Source organism: Micropterus dolomieu, linkage group LG05, assembly GCF_021292245.1.
Source record: "Micropterus dolomieu isolate WLL.071019.BEF.003 ecotype Adirondacks linkage group LG05, ASM2129224v1, whole genome shotgun sequence".
Taxonomy (NCBI): Eukaryota; Metazoa; Chordata; class Actinopteri; order Centrarchiformes; family Centrarchidae; genus Micropterus; species Micropterus dolomieu.
Window position 1 is genome coordinate 26,664,754 of NC_060154.1, and position 20,398 is coordinate 26,685,151.

The 20,398-nt window shown below is 39.3% G+C and overlaps 1 protein-coding gene across 2 annotated transcripts in view; it reads left to right on the forward strand.

Moving 5' to 3' along the window:
• gabrb3 (gamma-aminobutyric acid type A receptor subunit beta3) overlaps positions 1-20,398 on the forward strand; it is a 39,765-nt gene that overhangs the window by 3,367 nt on the left and 16,000 nt on the right. For both annotated transcript variants that reach the window (XM_046049750.1, XM_046049749.1), the window contains exons 4-7: positions 14,962-15,182; positions 17,500-17,582; positions 18,171-18,308; positions 19,066-19,218. In XM_046049750.1, the coding sequence (XP_045905706.1) occupies positions 14,962-15,182; positions 17,500-17,582; positions 18,171-18,308; positions 19,066-19,218 (595 nt within the window). The remainder of the gene's footprint in view (positions 1-14,961; positions 15,183-17,499; positions 17,583-18,170; positions 18,309-19,065; positions 19,219-20,398) is intronic.

Here is a 20,398-nt window from a genome sequence, read left to right on the forward strand (position 1 = left end):
TTCGATGCTTTGATGGGCGGAGCCTGATTTGACTGTCAATCTCACAGTCGAAGCATCATGCCATTTTGGTGATATGGGGGTGCTCAACTTCCGATTTTACATAGAACTACCAGTTTTTTCCCAATAAGTACAATATGCATTTCAACGTTTAATGCTGTAAATAAATACGTAAAAAGAATAAAACTTTCAATACATGTTTTTGAAGTGTGTAAATAAATCAAAAATGGTAACCCTAACCCTGTGTAAGCGTAGCGTGTATGTGAGCAGTGGCAGAGGAGGAACACTTGCTGAAGAGACCAAGCCCCAGCTTCACGGTGTTGTGCCGAGTTGTTCGCACCTCACGGGACTTTCTGATAATTTATCACCATTGATGAACCACATAAAGAATATTTTATCGTTTTTAATTTTATCGTTTTTTCCGGTGTTGAGCACTAGAGTGGAGGAGGTGAGTCCGCTATTCTGAACTGACTGGGTTCTGTTTGTGAGGAAGTCCAATATCAAGTCAAGTGTGGTACTCAAGCCCAGAAGGCTAAATTTTCCGATCAGTTTCATGGGGAGATTGTGTTGAATGCTGAGCTGAAATCCACAAACAGCATTCTGTTGTAGGTGTTGTTTTTCTCAAGGTGTGCGAGGGCTGAGTGGAGGGCAGTGGAGATGGGGATCCTCTGTGGATCTGTTGCTTCTGAAAGCAAACTGGTGAGGGTCCAGGCTGACTGGGATGTTGCTCTTTTTGTGTTGGAGAACCAGTTTCTCAAAGCTCTTCATCAGAATGGGGGTGAGAGCCACAGGGTGGTAGTCACTGCAGACTTTTTAGATACAGGGGACGATGGTGGCTGTCTTGAAGCAGGTGGAAACCCTCTCCTGAGACAGTGAGATGTTGAAAATGTCAGTAATAACATCAAATAGCTGGTTGGTGCAGGTTTTTAGTACAGACCCAGCTGATTTACTCATATTCACTCTCAGCAGGACTCTTCTCACATCTGCTTTGGCCTCTGGAGGTTGAGTAGACTTTACAGCTGAGTCCTTGTTGAGGAAATGAAAGCAAGCATTAAATGTGTTTAGCTCATCTGGTAATGTGGCCTCACACATGATGCTCCTGCTTTTGTAGCCTATGACGTTTTTGATGGCCTGCCACATATCTTTGGTGTTGTTGGTGTTGAGGTGTCTCTCCAGTCTCTGCTGATGTCTCTGCTTTACCTCGCTCTAGCGGTGCTGTAAGCTTCTTTGTCACCTGACCTGAAAAGCAGCTTTTTTGGCTCTGGACAGAGCTCTCACCTCTCCATTCATCCAGGCCTTCTGATTGGGGAATGATTTTATTGTCTTAGTGATCACTACATCATCAACACGTTTGCTGATGTATGATGTCACTGATGATTTATATTCCTCAAGGCCTCTCTGATCATATGCCAGTCTTTGCACTCCAAACAGTTCTGTCGATTTGTGGTAGCCTCGGCTGTCCACACGTGGACTGTTTTTACTGATGGTTTGACCCTTTTAATCAGCTGGGTGTAAGTGGGCAGGAGAAGCAGAGAAATATGGTCTGATAGACCAAAATGCTGATGACTGCTGATGACCTCAAACAGTTCCGGTAGTACATGTTTTGATATTTTGGGAGGAATGTAAATAGCAACAACAAAAGCAGTTTGGCAGGGATATTGAAATTAAGTTTATTTATAAACATAGGCTATTTATAGTTTAGTAGCTATATTATAAGCAATCACAGATACTGGTCATGTTCCGCCCCACCTTTTGCGATGTGGGCGCAGGTAGCCTAATGTGGGGGAGTTTTCAGTAGCCTAAATGTTGAAGTTCAGTCTTTCACCACTATTTGAGCATTTACAGTTTGCTCTTCGTTTGTAAAATATGACGCTCTGCTGACAGTGGACTTGTTCATGTCTGCGATTGGTCATCTGCTGCTAACACCGCCTCTTTTACGTGAACGCTCTCACTGCTGGATTTACATACACGTCCATTGCTACGGTGCGTTACGGCTGCTCCACGGTTGCCTGAGTTAATCGCAGCCATTCTAGTTAATGCTTGTCAGTCCATCAGACGCAGCCACAGCGCTTGCCAGAAGTGTCCCAGAAGCGTCTCTCTGCACCTCTCCTCAGAGAATAGGTAGCCGTTCTATTTTTGACAGAAGCCGCGTCAAGCAGCACAGAGCAGATTGTACCAGGCAGGAAATCAGATACAGAACAGCATAGAGAATCTGGTCAATTTTCAAAATAAAACACCCTGTGGAGACTTCCGATCGTAGAACAATATACACGATTAAAACAGACACAAAAAGAAATCATTTAACTACGTAGTGTACTTAATCATAGTAGAAGCACAAAATGCAAACACTAATAACCAAATCAACAAAATCTATACAAGTCGGCAAAATTAGGCAGGCAAAATGCTCTGATTCTGAAATGCTTCTTGTGGCATATGCAGCCTGAAGTTGACGGAATGAAACAGGGTCACAGAGAGCTGTGAAGAAGGTAGTAGAATCACAATCCCAGCTCAGAGGCTCCTGCTTCATACCTTTCTTATAGTGCAGCGAGCCGGCATATTAGCACAATACCCCTGTGAAATAAGGCAGCTTGAAAGCTGCTAGTGTTAGGAGGTAATTACAGAAGTTGTACTTGGAGTTTTTAGCTTAGGCTGGCTAGCCACCAGCATAATGTGGCAGAATTTAACGTTACACCAAATCAACAAAACGAAAAAACGAAGCAGACAAAGAAGAGGGTTAAGCAGAACATAAAAAAATTACATTTATTCATTTTAGCTGATGCGTTTTATCCAAAGCGACTTACAATTGCTATTTAGGTCAGAGGTCACACGCCTCTGGAGCAACTAGGGATTAAGTGTCTGGGATACATTGATGGACATGTCACAGTGGGGAGTTGAACCTGGGTCTCTCACACCAAAGGCATGTGTCTTATCCAGTGCACCATTACCAGTTGGCAGTCCAGGCCAGTGTCTGAAACACTGTCCCATCTTCTTACGGTCCAGCTGTCCTCCTCAGAGATCAAGGAGTACGATCCATATTCTGTATAAAAATAATTTTCCTTCAAAAGCTGTGATGCTGTGGCACTAGGACTTCCTGGATCGTGCAAAGAGGGCAATTGTAGAAAATGAGCAGTCTGATGAGGAGGTTTAAGTTGAATGATAAAGCATAATTAAGAGTGAGCCGTGATGAAATTTAAGTTAAATGATTAATAAGCATCTTGTGAATTTAGAAAACAATTTACTGTTATGTCTTGAGTACATTTAATAGCAATAATATACTTTCGCTTAAAATTTCACTGTGGCCTCTTCTTCAAGTTTTGATTTGATATAATACATTATTATCTCAATTATAAGTATGGAAACAAATGTATATGGGACACAAAAGGCAATTTGTTATTTTGGCCAGTAAAAAATATGTTTGGCCGGGGATTTTTGAGAATCATTAAGTATTTTTTAGTATCAAAGTATCCAGTGATATTTGTCTGTACATCCATGGGAACATTGCAAACAAGAACTGCTAATAGCTCATTCGGGAATACATTTAATAGTACCTATTAGCCAAAATGTTGTCTGTGTGGGGGGCCCACAGTGTCAGAATACATCTTATAATATTATTTTATTTAAGCCTTTAATTGCAGGCAAATTGAGACAGAAACATACAGTATGTTTTCTATCTCATTAGCAATTAGCATTGAAAATTTATAATCAGTCAACCAAGTCTCAGCACTGAATGGGCCAAATCTAATTTCCATGGTAGAGACCACACCCGCTTTTAACTTTTGCTGTCTGCATAGCAATACTGTATGAAAGCATTTGGCCTCCTCACTGGCGATCATATCAGACTGTCTGTGTTAATGGTTCGAGGCATGCAGATGGGACAGAGGAAATTGCTGGAGGAATTGGACACATTTACATACCCCCAGTGGCATTTGAGCATGTGCTAAAAATGATTCACTCATGATACAAAATAGGCACCAAGGAGCTGATTGCTTCCTGTCCATGAGGCATTATATTGTTTGACTTGCCAGATATCCAGAAATATCCACCCCACCCTGATGGAGTACAGAGTATCAAACACGTGTGAGCCAACGAGATCATTGATCACTGGTGAGGCTGCTTGAACACATTGGACTCTGCTATGACTTAAGAAGCAAAGTGACCTCACGTCAGTACTACTACGATTTATCTTTTTTAATGCCTGGAGCTATAGATCACTTTTATCAGGGTATCCTGAGGAGCTAGTGCTATCAAACCCTGTTGTAGTTTATCTGTGGTCCTGAACAACATTATTTTGTTCCTTTCTGTCTGAGTTGCATCCCTGCTGTTCCCCCTCCAGAGGGCTTTGACATTTGTAGCTCCTTCTAACATTTTGCATACTAGAGCATCTCAAGGTGTCTAATGAACCTGTGTGTGATCAGTTTAACCAAGATGTGTTGGTTAGTTACTTCTTCTGCTACCTCTAGCAAGTACATAGTTGGTGGTGGAGCCTGGAGGAGCAGCTTGTGTCTTCCCTAGCATTGGTTTGAACATATGGAGGTGACCACCTTATTCCAACAGATTTAATGTACCTGTAGCAGTTCTAGCTTCATAACTGTTCTTTCTTCCTTCTTACACAACCTTTATTCTTGGGTTTCTGTTGCTGCCTTTTTTTTGTCATGGCTCTAAACAGTTCTAACCTTGTTGCTAAAGCCCTTTGAGATTTTCTCTGAACAATTTCATACACTAAAGTGTTAAAGTATAACCTCACAAAGCCAGTCTGTATCTTAACCATGATCTTAACACGCTCAGTTTTCACAAGATTCATGTCTAATGAGAATCTGTTGAGCCCAGTGGATACAGTTTTGACCAGCAACTGCTGTATGGAGAGTGTAGATGGTGAAATTAGTCAAAAACCATTCAAAATTCTTGAAACATGTGAACAAATACATCAGCTGAAACTATTGTGATGAATTCTCTGTGGTAGAAATGTGACATTCCCAGAACAGCTGCCATGTCATTCCAGTTCGAAATCTGACATCTGAACACTAATGACAGCCTTGTGAGTAGCATGTCCAGAGTCCGGTCAGATCATTAAAGGCTTCATATTGATGTCTGAGTGACGATGAGAAGTGTCATCTGTTGTACAGCTTGATTGAAAAGACATCCTGTACAAAAGCTGAGGCTCAAGAAACCACATTGAGAGAAGCCACAGCTTTGGGCAGACATCGAGGAACAACATGTATTCTGTCTAAATGTAGAACAAATTTGTATTTTTGTGTTACTGCTGAACACTAACTACATCATGCTGTATCTTTTGGGCTAAGTGGTAAGCCTCACTTAAATAGCTCTAGCTTGCCTTTGAAATTCCAGGTTGCTTGTAAAGTGTGTGTGTGAGCACATGCATGTTCATGTCTGTGTTATCTGCAGTAACCTTTAATCTGTTAAGAGGATAAGAGGACTACATTTAGTAAATCAGTGTCAGTTGTCGGTGCTAAGTTTAGAGTCGGGCTTTAAGAGAAGCGGGGAACAGACAGATTAGATCTGCAATGCAGTGCATGTCTTGTCTCTTTTCATTTGCCTCAACAAGGTCCTGGTAGTAGTATGACTCTCTTTCTTCACATGTAGTCCAGAGGAGCAGGGAAGTTGTGTCTCTGAATTATCTGCAGTCCAATTGCACTTTTCAGAACATGCTGTGGTTATCAAGTGATGATCAATGTTTCTATAAGATAGTCTTACAAAACTTCAAAACATGAGTCTTCAAAACAGGTGTCTTCAGTGTGTGTGTGTGTGTGTGTGTGTGTGTGTGTGTGTGTGTGTGTGTGTTTGCACTGGGCTAGACCCAATAAGTGATGTTCAGGAGCCCTTGGGGGTTGTGGTCTATGCTGCAGTGTCTGATTCCCTGACACAGGCAGGTTGCAAAGCAGTGAAAAGAAGAGCAGAAAGGAGAAAACTTGGCTCAAGATCAAGTTCATCTCCCTGACTTTTAGAAGTAGCTTCAATGTGATACACAGCTCTGCTCCACATACCTCACACTGAACCAGACTATTCATTACTTAGTCAAAGTTTTCTCCCATAGGGAATTATGTGACTTTACCAAAAGTAGTTTTAGAGCAAAACTCAAGACTGTGCATACATAATGAGCTTCAACCTGTCAAACCTTTAAATGTGATTTCTCAATATTTTAAATACATTTGACCAGAATTGTCAAACTTAAAGTAATAGTTACATGTAACGTTAAAGTCGCTGTTAGGCTCATCAGCTAAGCTAAGCTGATCTAATGGACAGATTTGAGAGTGGTAGCGATCTTCTCGTTAACGCTTGGCAAGAAAGCAAATAAACATATTTCCCAAAATGTCACTGAGAAATCAAGTGAAAAAGCTGACTATAGCCCAACTGGTACTGGATTTTTGAGGTTGATGCTGAAATCAATATTTGGCCAATAATATGATTTTAAAACATAAACTCACACGTTTTTCTTTTCCTTTGTACTTTTGTTTTATTGTGACCAAGATAGTGAGAGGGACATTTTAATTTAGTAAAAATCATATTGTCAGTGCTCTCTGGTGCGCAAACTATGTAATAGTGCCAAATTACTGCAAACATATTTACTGCTATTTCTTGTCACATATGCAATAAGCTAATATTGGCCAATAATTATCAGCCTAGCCGATTAATTGGTCTTGATCTAATGTTGGTATATTTATTTGGTTTGCGTGTAGCTGATCTTGCTGAGGGTTAACAAGCTGCTTTTTGAGTGTGGGGCTGGGGCTGCAGCACATATTTTATGTATTTTTAATTTAAAAATACATTGTTTTGTATATTATATTGTATTTATATGACTATTAATGGTTCAGCACAAAACCTAGTGACAAGTTTTTCAATCAGTGTAAATAACTTTGATGTAGAGCTGCAACAATTAATCGAATAATCAATTAGTTGTCAACTATTAAATTAATCTCCAACTATTTGGATAATTAATCTGTTTGAGTCATTTGTGAATATTTTCTGGTTTCTTTACTCCTCTGTAACAGTAAAGTGAATATCTTTGACATTTGAACAACATGACAAGAAATCACAATTTTCTAGACATTTTCTAGACCAAACAACTAATCGATTAATCAAGAAAACAGCTGACAGATTAATTGACAATGAAAATAATCGTTAATTGCAGCCCGACTTGGATGACTGCTCAGTCACAGTCCTTGTTCAGACCAAAGTGGACCTTCCCTCAGAGAAGCAGAGATCATAAAAGGTGTTGCCAGTGTGCTTTCACACAGCCAGAGCCACACAAGGTATTGGCTCATTATAGCCTGTGTGGGCAAGCTCCAGAACTTGTTGTCTAGGAAATGAGATTATGAATATATTTCTGACTTTACTCTCTCCACTGCTTTATTTTTAGCTTGGAAATTAAGAATGCGCTCTGTCTTTTTCCATTCTGTTGTTATTTTTAAAACTCTAACTCAATCGTCAAAGACGTCCTTGTTCCAAGTGCAGTATAGGAACAAAATGCAATATTTGTGTGTTCATTAGTGATCTGTCCTTCAGATGTGACCCACCAGAGTTCCTACACTCTGTAAAGAAACACCTGTCCACACGCATAAAGTACCTTAAGATGTAAAGCAGATCCTCCCAGCAGTGTTGTTACACATTTATTCAGTTGGAAGATGAATCCATTATGTGCTAAAACACCCATCCATTTTGACACTTTAACATTATCCACCTTCTGCCTGGAGGAAGCATTACCCTTAAAAAACCCATACTACAGATGTTCTCCCAGATTTATATTGAATGGCTTAGTTAATAAGTCACACATAACATACCAAAAAGCCTCAGGCTTCAGCCACTCACAAGGTAAGGACAACTCAGCCAGAAACACTAGCGTAGTCCCTATATACAACATGCTGAGTTTTCTACTGTGCTGGAACAATGCTGAATTCAGTGTTACACAATAGTGGGATGTGACCCTACAGGAATATAAACCCTCTGTGCAGCAACTCGTAACACTAACAAGGTGCTTATAATAAAAATGGAACTTCAAGTACTTTATTGAGTTGATACACCTTTTTCAGGTGAAAGTAATTGTGGCTGAAGTACTTTTAATTTATGCAATCAGTTGCATTTAGCGGCACAATGTGAGTGCCCTAAGTAAGCTAAGATGACCCCCCAACTGGCCCTATGATTTAGGGCATGAGAAACGTTTTACTCATCAGCCATTTTACATTGAATTTGAAAAAGCTTCGCACACCATATCTGATTGCTTTATTAGTGTAGGTGGTTTCACAAACTCCTTATGTAAAGCAACAGAACAAACAACACACTCTGTCATCTTTGAATTTAAAATCACACTTTAAAGCTGCACTAATCAATCTTTTTAATTTAATAATTGATCCAATGAGTGTGTGTAATGTGAAAGGGGTGAAGAACCTACACACCTGACCACAGTTTCCCCCAGCTCTGTAGAGCTTTTTAGCTTAGTTTGGTATTACATCCTGCAACTTAATTGTTTTGTTTACCTAAAAAAAACTCATGGTACACTGCCAGCACAACACCAAAAGTTAGCAAGTAAAAAAGTTAGCAACTAATGTTAGCTGGTGAACATAGTATTAGCATTGCAGCAAAAGAGAGAGGTATTTCCCTCAATAGATGGTGATTAGCGAAACACAGCTTTAAAAGGTTTGTCAATGTGTGTTCATACCCTACTGTTTGCAAATGGCCAAGTAAATGAATAATATAAATGAAATTAAACAATGCAGCTTTAAGTAGTCCTTGGACTATTGTCATAATTTGCTCCATCTTGTCTTTATGCCTGGACCTGATCACTGCAGCCAAATCATCATCATCAGTAACCAGTGGGACAGATTGGTACAATAATTTATAATTTATAACAATTGGTACAAAAAGTTTTAATAAGCTTTGTTGTGTACATATGAACTTGTGAAAATACTGGATGGGATACTGATTTTTCACCAAAATCGTAGACTTGGACCCTGAGGACCCTGGGTTTTAGAAAAGGGTAAGCTTTTGTGGATTTGGTCTTGCCTTGGCTTTAGTTGTGCTGCGTTTTTAGTTTCCTCAGTTATTGATATGTTGGAAAGATATATTATGATGATCAATCATGACTTCAGGCTTATATTGGATCTAAACACGAACCATAAATAATTACCGTACTGGTTAAAGTATGGTACAGCTTCATTATGTATTACTCTTAATACTAAATTATGATTAAGACTGTCATTGCTGTTGTTGCGACTAGTTCCCAGTAAAACCAAAGTGCCGAGTGTCTAGCTACAAGACACATCTTTGTTTGAGGTTCATGTCTTATTTTGGTCAATTTTTCATTCTGTATCAGATTGCTGTCTTCTGGGATTGTTGTGGTGGAATGAGTTTACTAATACTAAAATGATATGCCTAATTCATCTCAAGAATGAATATTGGAAGACTTTCAGCTCGTCTAAGATCCAGTGTTTGTCACAGAACCAATGATATTCATATACCATATGATGTTCTATAGATTCTGATTGAACCTCTCAATCATCTCGGGCACCCATCCCTCCACCCCACAAAAATAGCTCACTTGTATTTTGCTGTCATGGTATACTAGAACTTACACTGTTATAAGGTGGTCAAAGGAATGAAATCATTTAATGAAAGACTTTGTGATATGTTGTGTGGGAGGATGCAGAGACTGAAATGATTAAACGCATGGTTTGTAAAACATATATAGCAGACTTCTGAATTCTACTGGGAACACTTAGCTGTCTTACAGAGTGATGAAAAGCCCCCCTCTTGCACGGGGCAAGCGTCTCTGAGTGCTATTCCTGTATTCCCAGCAGATATCCTGGTGTTAAGTTGACGCAGATGATGTTTGACTGGCACACAGTAACCATGTCTGAGTACGAGACTCTGCGCTATCCGAGCCGAAGATGACACGACAGTCTCATCCTCCCACTGGGCCTCATTTACTCACTGGTGCTGAGAGCAAACCTCTTTCTGTCTCTTGTGGTCTACATATCTGACAAAACACCACCCCCCTTTAGGTTGCCTAAACTACATGTTAGGCACTACATGCGTTTTCTAAATGTTGGTAGTTAACATTTTGAAATCCTCCTTGGGATGTTCTTTAAAAGCTTTTGGTTATCAGATGTGGCTATTGGTAATGTAATTGTCACATGATTGAATATTACACTCAGATTCTCTAGATGGTCTGCACTGAAAGTTAATTTTCAATAGTGCTGGGACATAATTAAATATTATGATTAACGGCTTTTAATGGAATCGTTGAACATATGAACGTATTGTGTTGGTGTTCAGTTCAGTTGCAAAGCAGAAGCAATTTGTTATCATAAATGAACCATAGCATAATGCTGCATTCCATTTACCTCAGAAGTCGGATGGTGGAGCTGGAAATGACGTCACACTCGAGTTCCAATACAACAACAGACTTAAGTTGGAAAACCAAAATGGACGCCTCCAGCCATTGCTAGCAATACTAGTTGATAACAACGCATTACGCTGTATATTGTGCATAGAAAAACCGTAGCAACATGTCGGCAGATAGAAGTTGGACGGGACTGTGTACAACTGATTTAATGCGACACAAATAAAGACAGAAGTGCAATAAGCAGAATATTACTACAGCTTTCACTATGGTGATGCTCAGAGCAGCCATCTTGGATTTTGAGGTTGGGGTTTGTGAGGTTATCCCGACTTTCCAATTTGGAAATCCAACTTAAGTTGAAATTTCTGACTGGGAACTTGGAATTTCTGATTTCAAATGTAAAATGGAACGCAGCATTAGTTCAAGCAGTGCACTAAAGTCACGTTTGCGTTAGCTGATGCAGTTTCATCCATGCTTCACAATCACTGGCTCATTCACCAGCTATCCGACTACCAGCCGGATAGTAACATATTCATGCAGGTGTATGTCGCACGGCCAATTTAACCAGACATTTTTCACTGTGACTCTGCTGATATACTTATGCCAACCCTGTTTGCTACCACACCTCCCTTCGCCACCCAGTCTCGCCTTATGTGTTATATATTTTGATTATGTTGATTTAACAAAAATTGTATGTATTTGGGAATTTGGCAAATCAAATCTGATTACTGTGTAACCATTTGCTGTTAGTGGTCAGTTGCTTCACATGAGTCTGTCTATGTAAACTAAGAACATTCTTGCTTGTCAGCCAACATACAGTAACCAGTACCAATAAATCTGCCATAAGCTCGTATTGGCTGATATTGCTAGTTCTGCTGTACTGTATGTTAGCACGCTAGTGGTGTAAACCCAACTGCAGAACACAGAGACTGATACGAGGAATAGATGCAAAAGAGTTTATTGCCAAACTAAGTAGTACATTTATCTGATGCTTTTATCCAAAGCGACTTAAAGTTGCTATACATGTCAGAGGTTGCACGGAGCACTGGAGCAACTAGGGGTTAAGTGTCATGCTCAGGGACACAATGGTGGGTGGGTCACAGTGGGGGATTAAACTCAGGTCTCTCACACCAAAGGGACAGTCTTATCCATTGCGCCATCACCACCCTTAAGTATTTAAGAGTCTCTTAGTTTTGGGAGAGCTGAGGCAGGGACTTGAGCCAGGGAGAGTTATTAGGATCCAGTGCAGGTTCGGGTTGTGTGGGAGTGGGAAGGAGGCAGGAGTCGGACCAGGAATGAGTGCAGGCAGAAAGAGACGCATTAACCAAGGCTCAAAAATACTGAACAACGTTATCAGTGCTGGAACAAGACTAACGGTGTAGTTGAATCTACGATCTGGCAGCATGGTGGAGTGGAAGCACAGTATATAAAGCAGAAGAGGCTGATTATGATGAGCAGGTGCTGCCAAGCTCCTGCACACCTGATCCCACTCCTGCAATAAAGCACAAAACTGACAGACAGAGAGAGAGAGTGTCCCGGCTAGGCTGAAGTGGCAGGGACAGAGGACGTGACAATATGATATCATTTAGTGGGAATATTCTTGTAGTGTATTTACTGTAGGAGATCTGATTTCCTGATTTAAATTTTAATCAATTGCATTCAGTGTTGATTCTGTTGTGGTGTTGAAGCAACCAAACCTTTTCAAGGTGTAGGCCTAACCTATGCAAAGCCACACATGTCGTCAGTGGAAACAATCAGAGTGACAAAGGGCTTTACAGAGCATGTGAACAAAGAGTGTAAAAGCCTTTATCTAAAACAATCCAAAAAGAATTTAAACAGTAGTAAAATGTTGTATAAAGGAAACTTGATTTTAGATTTGCAGCTTTATGGAAAGCCAGGTCTGATGATGGTGATGAGCTATTTTCGCTCACAAAACATGTTGCAAATATTTTAAGAATTAGTGTATGACATAATCCAGCACTTGAGTGACTTTTTAAGCAGCCAACACCTTTCACTGGACACTGACCTCATGTGTGGCTGCCAGAGAATCTCTACCTGCACACAGACTGAAATTCATCTGTGCCTCGCCCTGGTATGGAGCTCTGTGGTCAGGGCTGGGGCGATTACGTCGACATAGTCGACGTAAAATACCCCACTCCGTAATCGGGAGTATTTTAGACAGACACTCAACAACGTGGTGCTCGCCCCGTGAGCTTCACTGTGGCCCAACTGCTTTCCACGAATACGTGAAGCAGCATGAACATGTGAAGCGAAAGTATCCAAGAGCACTGACGGCAGCACCATTACACAAGGACGGCACGTTATCAGCACGAGGACATGTAGTCTGTTAAAATGTAAATTAATAATGTATTTTCTAAGTATTTCTTTATTGCTTTCATGTTAAAAGTAATTTCTGCCCCGCTGCTGTCATGGTAATGTAACGTTACACCGCATGTCATCTAACGTTTGGCCGTTTCATATTTTCTGTTTATTTAACGGCCTCGAATGAGCGAGAAAACAGCTGAATCTAACAGTATAGACAACAATAACTGTACAGTCTGTGAATCGTTTCAGTTGTTTTCTTTGCCCTACACTGATGCAGAAATACATTTGATTATGATACTGCATTACTCAATATTGAAATTAATCCATGTCAGAAACATTTAAAGTTTTAAGTAAAGTAGCCTGATTAATGTCTGTTATTGTTATTATCACAACAGGTAACTTTTTTTCCTTTAAAATACACAAAATTAGTCGTGAGATTAATCGACTTGAAAAATAATCCATATGTACAGCCCTATCTGTGGTACCCCGCAGGTTAGACAGGGGGCTTGGACCAGTATATCTTTGTTTCTGAGATGCTAAAGCCATGTTTAAGGCAGTCAAGGACAACTGCTGAGGTGGGATCTTAAGATCTAAAATAGACTAAAATAGTTGCAGTCCAGACGTTGAGTGAGAGGGTTGGTAGATGGGCGTCATCGCTGTAGTGTAAGAGCTGTTGTGTAAAGCTGATTCACCCAGCCCACACCTCAGCTGCGTGTGGGAGAGAGCATAATGAGGGCATCTTCTGTTCACAGAGGGTGAGAGAGAATTGGGCATCTCTAAAGAGACTCAAAAAATAAAACAGCCCAGCCTCAAGCCAGGGATTTTCTGGAAACATATTGTATTATTACATTAACTACTACAGACCCTACACCTACTCTGACAACTTCAAAAAATGTCTATGGCCTTGTTTTTAGATGTAGATTCAGGAAAAATGTGATCACAATTATCATCATTTTTTTAAATTAACTCTATTCAAATGTACAAAATACTCTAAATATAACAAAAAAGACATTAAACGGATGAAAGCCCACACAGTTTCATTAACTAGAGGCAAGAGAATAAATACGTCTTCTGGATGTACATACACACTGAATTATTCATATGAATCAATATTATATTATACTGTCAGTCAAATCACTTAATGTAATTCTTCCCAAACACAACACAAGCCTACACTTTGTCAGCCATGCACGATGCAGCTGCCCCTTTGCTTTGTGTGTTGCAACAATAAAAGAAAAACACAAAGAAATATATATTGTTTTTTTGTGTTATGCACACCATTTCTCTTTTGTCATTCCTTGTTACTATGTGAATGTAACTGTGTGTACATTTATAATCCATATATTATTATGTTCTTGAATAACTACACTCATACACACACATAAAAATGTAAACCACTGTGGTCACAAAAAAATAATGCATTTCTTTATTTTGTCAAAATAATAAGCTCAGTGTGAAAAAAATAAATGCTGGTATTGATTTTTATATCCAATGGAAATCATTTCTGAACACTATCTGACCAATGTGTTAGTGCACCTGAGGATTGAAATGTAGGCATTTTCAGCACGGGCCAAGATTTTGTTTATTTTTTGAGACCTGCTTATTTATTTAAGAGAACATTAGTCAGCAGAACAATGCCAAGTGAGCTAGTAAAGAGCTCCATTAAAGGCCTGGAAAAGCTTTTGTGTTTTGATGGATCCACTTTTTCAAGCTAGATGCGAATGAACTCCCAATAAATATTTGAAATAGTCTCATGTGTCATTTGCATGTATGGCTGGTAATACTTCATGAAATCTATCTATCTATCTATCAATCTATCTGAGATATGCAGTGTCGTGTTGGCATGCTGGTAAAAGTGGTCAGTCACTAAGCTGAAACCTAGCGTTGATGCTGTGCCTGCAGTAATGGAAATCTATAGTCCGAGGGCTAGTGCCAGTTTTGTACACAGAACAGCTGAGGGTTTCTCGTTGCGACAGGTCTTGAAATATGGCCACCCAGGGCAGACTGATGAGAATCAGAGCTGTTTGACAATTCTATAAATATCACCTTTGTTGCAAAAAAAAATCCATCCCGAGCTCTGGGCTGCAGACATTCAGTGTTGAAACTGATAACCTTGTAAGAAAGTCTGGCTTCAGTTTGAACAATGTCGGCAACACTGGTCTGAAGAAATTGCAAATGTCTGAAACAAAAATGACTTTATTTATACTGGATCTGCCAAAAAGTATTATTGCATTTCTCTGAGTCCTCTTTATTGTTGAGTATAACTGTCGTTGCACTCTCCACAGGACTACACGTTGACTATGTACTTCCAGCAGTATTGGAGAGATAAGAGACTGGCCTATGCAGGAATCCCTCTCAACCTGACACTGGACAACAGAGTAGCAGACCAGCTCTGGGTCCCAGACACTTACTTTCTCAATGACAAGAAGTCCTTTGTTCACGGCGTCACTGTTAAGAACCGTATGATTCGACTACACCCAGACGGCACTGTTCTCTACGGCCTCAGGTGAGGACAGTCATTACCATGGATTCTCATTTAATGGCTGGGACCTTTAATTACCTCACTACATTAACTGCCCCCTGTTAATGCAAAATCAAAACCTCCTCCATGTTTACCCGTTGTCTTGATAAATTCAGTGTAATGTCCATTTCCTTTTTCATTGAGTGATGTTGGGCTATAATAGTTTTTTTTAAGTCACTTTAGGACAGTTCTCAGATCAGAATTGAAATTCTACTGTTCAACCCCCACGTTGTCTCGTCACTTGTGCACATCATAAAAAGCAATTTCTTATTATTTTTGAACAAATTGCAAATGCTTTGACACATGATGAAAATGATTATGTACAGTGTCTGCTGTTTCCTACATTATCAATTGCTTATGTCATGTTGAACACAATATATTATACCGGTTCTCTGTTGAATAGTCTTACCCCCCAAAACATCTAGGCATAAGTTCATTGCATAAGTCAGTCCTAAGGAGAATAAGGATTTTGAGCAAGTTACGGGCATTTGCAGGTAAACAACTGTGTATTGCTGTTTGTTCTGTTTCGAGAAATGCACTTACTGTTTTGCAAATGTGTATGTACCAATGTACCAAAGCGAATGACAAAAACTGTAGTACATCCATGGGATGGGTGTGTCAAACCAACATTGGACTTTCACCCAGCAGACCCCTGTTTGTGTCCCTTGTGAAACCAAAAGTCTACACTGACTTATTTTGACTTACATATGTAAATTAACTTACATAACTCACTCTGCAGCGGGTGATTAAAACTGCTCAGAATTGGTACCCATCTCCCGAACATCAGTGATATCGGTGAGGTGAGGTGCCTACTCAGCGCCAAAAGGATACTAATGGACAGTACCCAGCCAGCCACAGCCTGTTCACCCTGCTGCCTTCTGGGAAGAGATATACGTACAAGTTTCTCTTTTGATGCAAAACCAGACTGCAGACCAGCTTTTCCGCCAAGCTATCAGACTCTTAAATTCTAATTCATCCTCAGCACTGAATATAGTTTATTTCTGTTAACCATATAATGATTGCTTTTGTATCACTGTATATTGTCTGCTACGTAGCAGAAGGGAGTTAGAAACTTAATTTCACTTTACACTTCACTTTGTAAAGTGACAAATAAACCTTCTACCTTCTATACCTATGTACCTAACGTAATTTAACTAATGTAACTAATGTACTTACCTAAAGGCCACTGAAAGGAGTGAGGAGTCAGCAGTCAATGACGGTATAAAACAGAGCAGTCAATAAAATAGGGTTTTCAAAATTTATCAAGCACTGCGACCGTGAGAGGTCCTTGAGCATACAGTCATAAATGTGCTCAAAAAATATTAGGCTGATGGGTCCAGTAGTATGCGAGATTAGCTACGGACAGATACAACCAAATGTATGATAATTAAGTAGTGAGTTTAACATGACTCTGTTGTTGTACTGATGGGGTAATGCTGTGGAAATTCATGCTAGCCATGGCCAAGGTTAATTTTTATTTGAATTACGAGTATTATATGATGATATACCGTATAACACTAATCTAAACTGCATTAATTCCCATTCCAGTAGAGAATTATGCAAGAAAACAACTTGACAAGACAGATTTAAGCACTGATAGCTGCTAAAAGCCTATTTAAAGAATGAAAAAGATAGGATACCCTTTTATAAATTCTTAACACATACTGTATATGCAAATCCAATTACATCAGTCTTGATTTTCCTCTGCCTTCACACAGTCCAGTGACCTAATTAAGAGCAGTAAAGATTACATACACTATGCATCCTGGAGAAACGGATGTATTTACACATTTTTAACATCTCACACCCCCTCCCGTGGTGGTTTTAACGATTGGCTAGCAATCCATCGCTTATGCTCTTTGGTTGCATTTACTCTTGACTCCTATGTTATCACACAGCTTTCCAGTCTATCTAAGATGCATGAATTGGCTAGATGTTTTATTTGTTTTGTTAAAGCCATTTAAGCTGCAATTCTCACAACTTGCGAATACAGTGCGTCTCTATTTAGATTCTCAATATAACAATGCAGCATTGAAAGTGCCATCAGCAGTAACTAACCTGGAGTCAGTTTTAACCAAATAATAATGAATATTATGTTTGTTTCTTGCTGTAATCATTTGGTCTATTCAAAACTAGTTTTATCTTATCTTGTACACTGTACTGTAAGGGAACACATCTTTATACATTTTCTATTGTATCTACTTCTTCTTGACATTATGCTTTGATAATGCATTTTCATTAATGAACCACGCCATGTAAAAAACGTAATATGTGCTTCTGTTTTGCTTTTGTTTTGATTCAGAATCACGACGACAGCAGCCTGCATGATGGATCTGAGGAGATACCCACTGGATGAACAGAACTGCACACTGGAAATTGAGAGTTGTAAGTTGAAGCCCTCATCTTAACTCTTTAAGAAAACACTTTTTCATCCCTTAAAAATATGAACACCACTCTGATTTTCATTTAAAAAAAAAGCTCTCACACTTCTCATCTCATGGAAACTGCACAAACTGCTGAATTGCTTTCGATTTATTAAGCTGTTGTATTGCTTGCCTCACCCTCTCCATTTAGAGCTGCTGTGTCTATTTAGAAAGATTTCAACCAGACAGTGATTTCCATAGTAGAGCACAGTAATGAGTCCAACGTCATCACTCTTGATGACTTGTTTGACTGTCTGCCATAAAACTATTAAGTTATAGATTCCATGCATGTGGTATAAGTCTGTCTGCCTATAGTGACACACATCTCCTCGAAGATTTACATCTCATGCAATCAGCACTTACAGCCAGCCGAGTCTGTGTGATTTACAGGGCTTACCGTAAATCAACTATAGCTATTAGGCCCCCAGATTTCACTTAAGCAAATAAAAATACAATATTAATTTTAGCCCTCCAACAAAATGAGACGGCTGCACTTTTTAGTGCTTTTCAACTCATAAGAATCACTGGTTTCCTCTCTCCCTGTTTGCAGATGGTTATACAACAGATGACATTGAGTTCTATTGGAAAGGAGGAGACACCGCTGTGACGGGGGTGAGGCGCATCGAGCTCCCTCAGTTCTCCATTGTCGACTATAAGCTGGTTTCCAGAAACGTGGTCTTTTCCACAGGTGAGATCGCAATAATGCTGTCCACATGCTAAGTAATGTATGTTTTACATCAGACACCAGTGTTCATGTTCAATTTCAGGCCTTTAAACTAGCTAGATAACCTAAAATCATGTATATTTCTTCATAACAATAATAATAAAAATAAAACATGTTTAGGTATTATTTATAAAGAGATTAACGCTCAAAAACCCAGCTAATCTGCTTCATCAGGACTGTGTGGGTGTGATTTGATCATATTTGATTGAAATAGCCAAACAACCCAACAGCTGTCAACAGATTTTAATTCAAAAGTCCCTGAAAGTTGGTGAACAGAAGTACACGTGACATCACATTGAAAAGAGAAAACGTAAATACAGAAATGTTTCGTGTGACATAAGTGAAAGTGTTCTAACTTTGGCAGAAGATTGTGTTTGTGTGTAATCGGCTGTTAGATGTAGCTTCATATTTATCGTACAGGGGGGAGCATGCTATCAGTCTTGTCGTCTGACTGTCGACAAGAAAGCCAATAAGCAAATTTCCCGAAAGTGTCAAACTCTTGCTTTAACACTCTGTGTGTGTGTGTGTGTGTGTGTGTGTGTGTGTGTGTGTGTGTGTAAACGGATGTTTTAAAACTTTGCTCTGCATTGGGATATGACGATATGCGATTTGAACCGCGATTTCTTGTTTCCATGGTGATGAAACCAGTTCACGAGGCCATCGCCATAGGAACCAAAACAAAGTGCTAGACAATCCTTTTCTTCTTTACTGCTTCCTGCAGGTGCCTACCCACGACTGTCTCTGAGCTTCAAGCTGAAGAGAAACATTGGATACTTCATCCTGCAGACGTACATGCCCTCCATCCTCATCACCATCCTATCCTGGGTGTCGTTCTGGATAAACTATGATGCCTCAGCTGCCAGGGTCGCATTAGGTATGATGTGTCCCGTGCAATAGATTAACCTCAACTTCGTAGTTTTACTTTCAGTCAGATGTCTTTTGTGTTTCACAGTTTGGGCCTGCAGGCTTTTTCACAGCGACCGCCTCTGTCCCAAAGCTAGAAACAGACAGAAGACTTTATACCGTGATATCATCAAAGTGGAGACCCCGCAGGGCCCACAGAACGAATTTGGAATTGTTTGGGAATCAAGTCACACTCAGGTTCAGAAATATAGAAAAAAACTCATATGACATGATGCTTCTGATTCAGCGTTAGGTACAGTGTTATGCAACATTGTAACTTTTCACCAAATTATACAAAGTGCTTTTTGGAGAGGGTATGGCAACAGTGTTGAATAACCTGACATATGACGTTGAAATGAGCAAAAAGTAAAAAGCCATTAAATTTTTATTCATCTAAACAGAGTGAGCTGGATCTTTTCATTAGACGAGTTTTAGTTGTTGTCTGTTTGTATTTTTCCTACTAACTTTCACACATGATGGAACCAGGAGTCTCACATGTACATACCATCAAACAACACTGCACTTGATCATATTGTATATCTCTGTTGAGCTCATGAAATTCAATTGTAGTTTTAGTTTTTGAATCTGGTTGTTAAAATTGTTGTATTGTGAAAATGTTTTGATTTACTGTAACCGGCAGATCACTAGATTTTAACATAACCAGCCTGTAATAATTCCCCCAAGTTGAAACTGTTTTCTTGAGACAAATTCACTATATTAATTTGTAAAAAGTATTATTGTATGACATTTCACTGGTGTCTATAAACTACAATGCAAATATAGTATAAACTTTAGAGAGAACTCAAGAAAGTCAACCTGCAAATTATGCTAAACAGTTGTGAGTTATCAAATGTCAGTGCGTGTTACTATCCTGAACGATCTGTGTACCTTCGTCTCAGTTGGTTTCCTTCTGAAATGAACATCTGGAAATGAAAAACTGAGCATTTCTAATTAGCAATGTTTAAACGGAAATAGAGACATTTTCCACTGAATGTGTTCTGTCCTTATTACAAATTTTCATATAATAATAATAATAATAATAATCCTTATTTGTAGAGCACTTTTCAAAAACAAGTTACAAAGTGCTTTAACAAGTGTAAAGAATAATACAAAAAAAAAACAAGATAAGAGCATGAAAACATTGAAAAGAC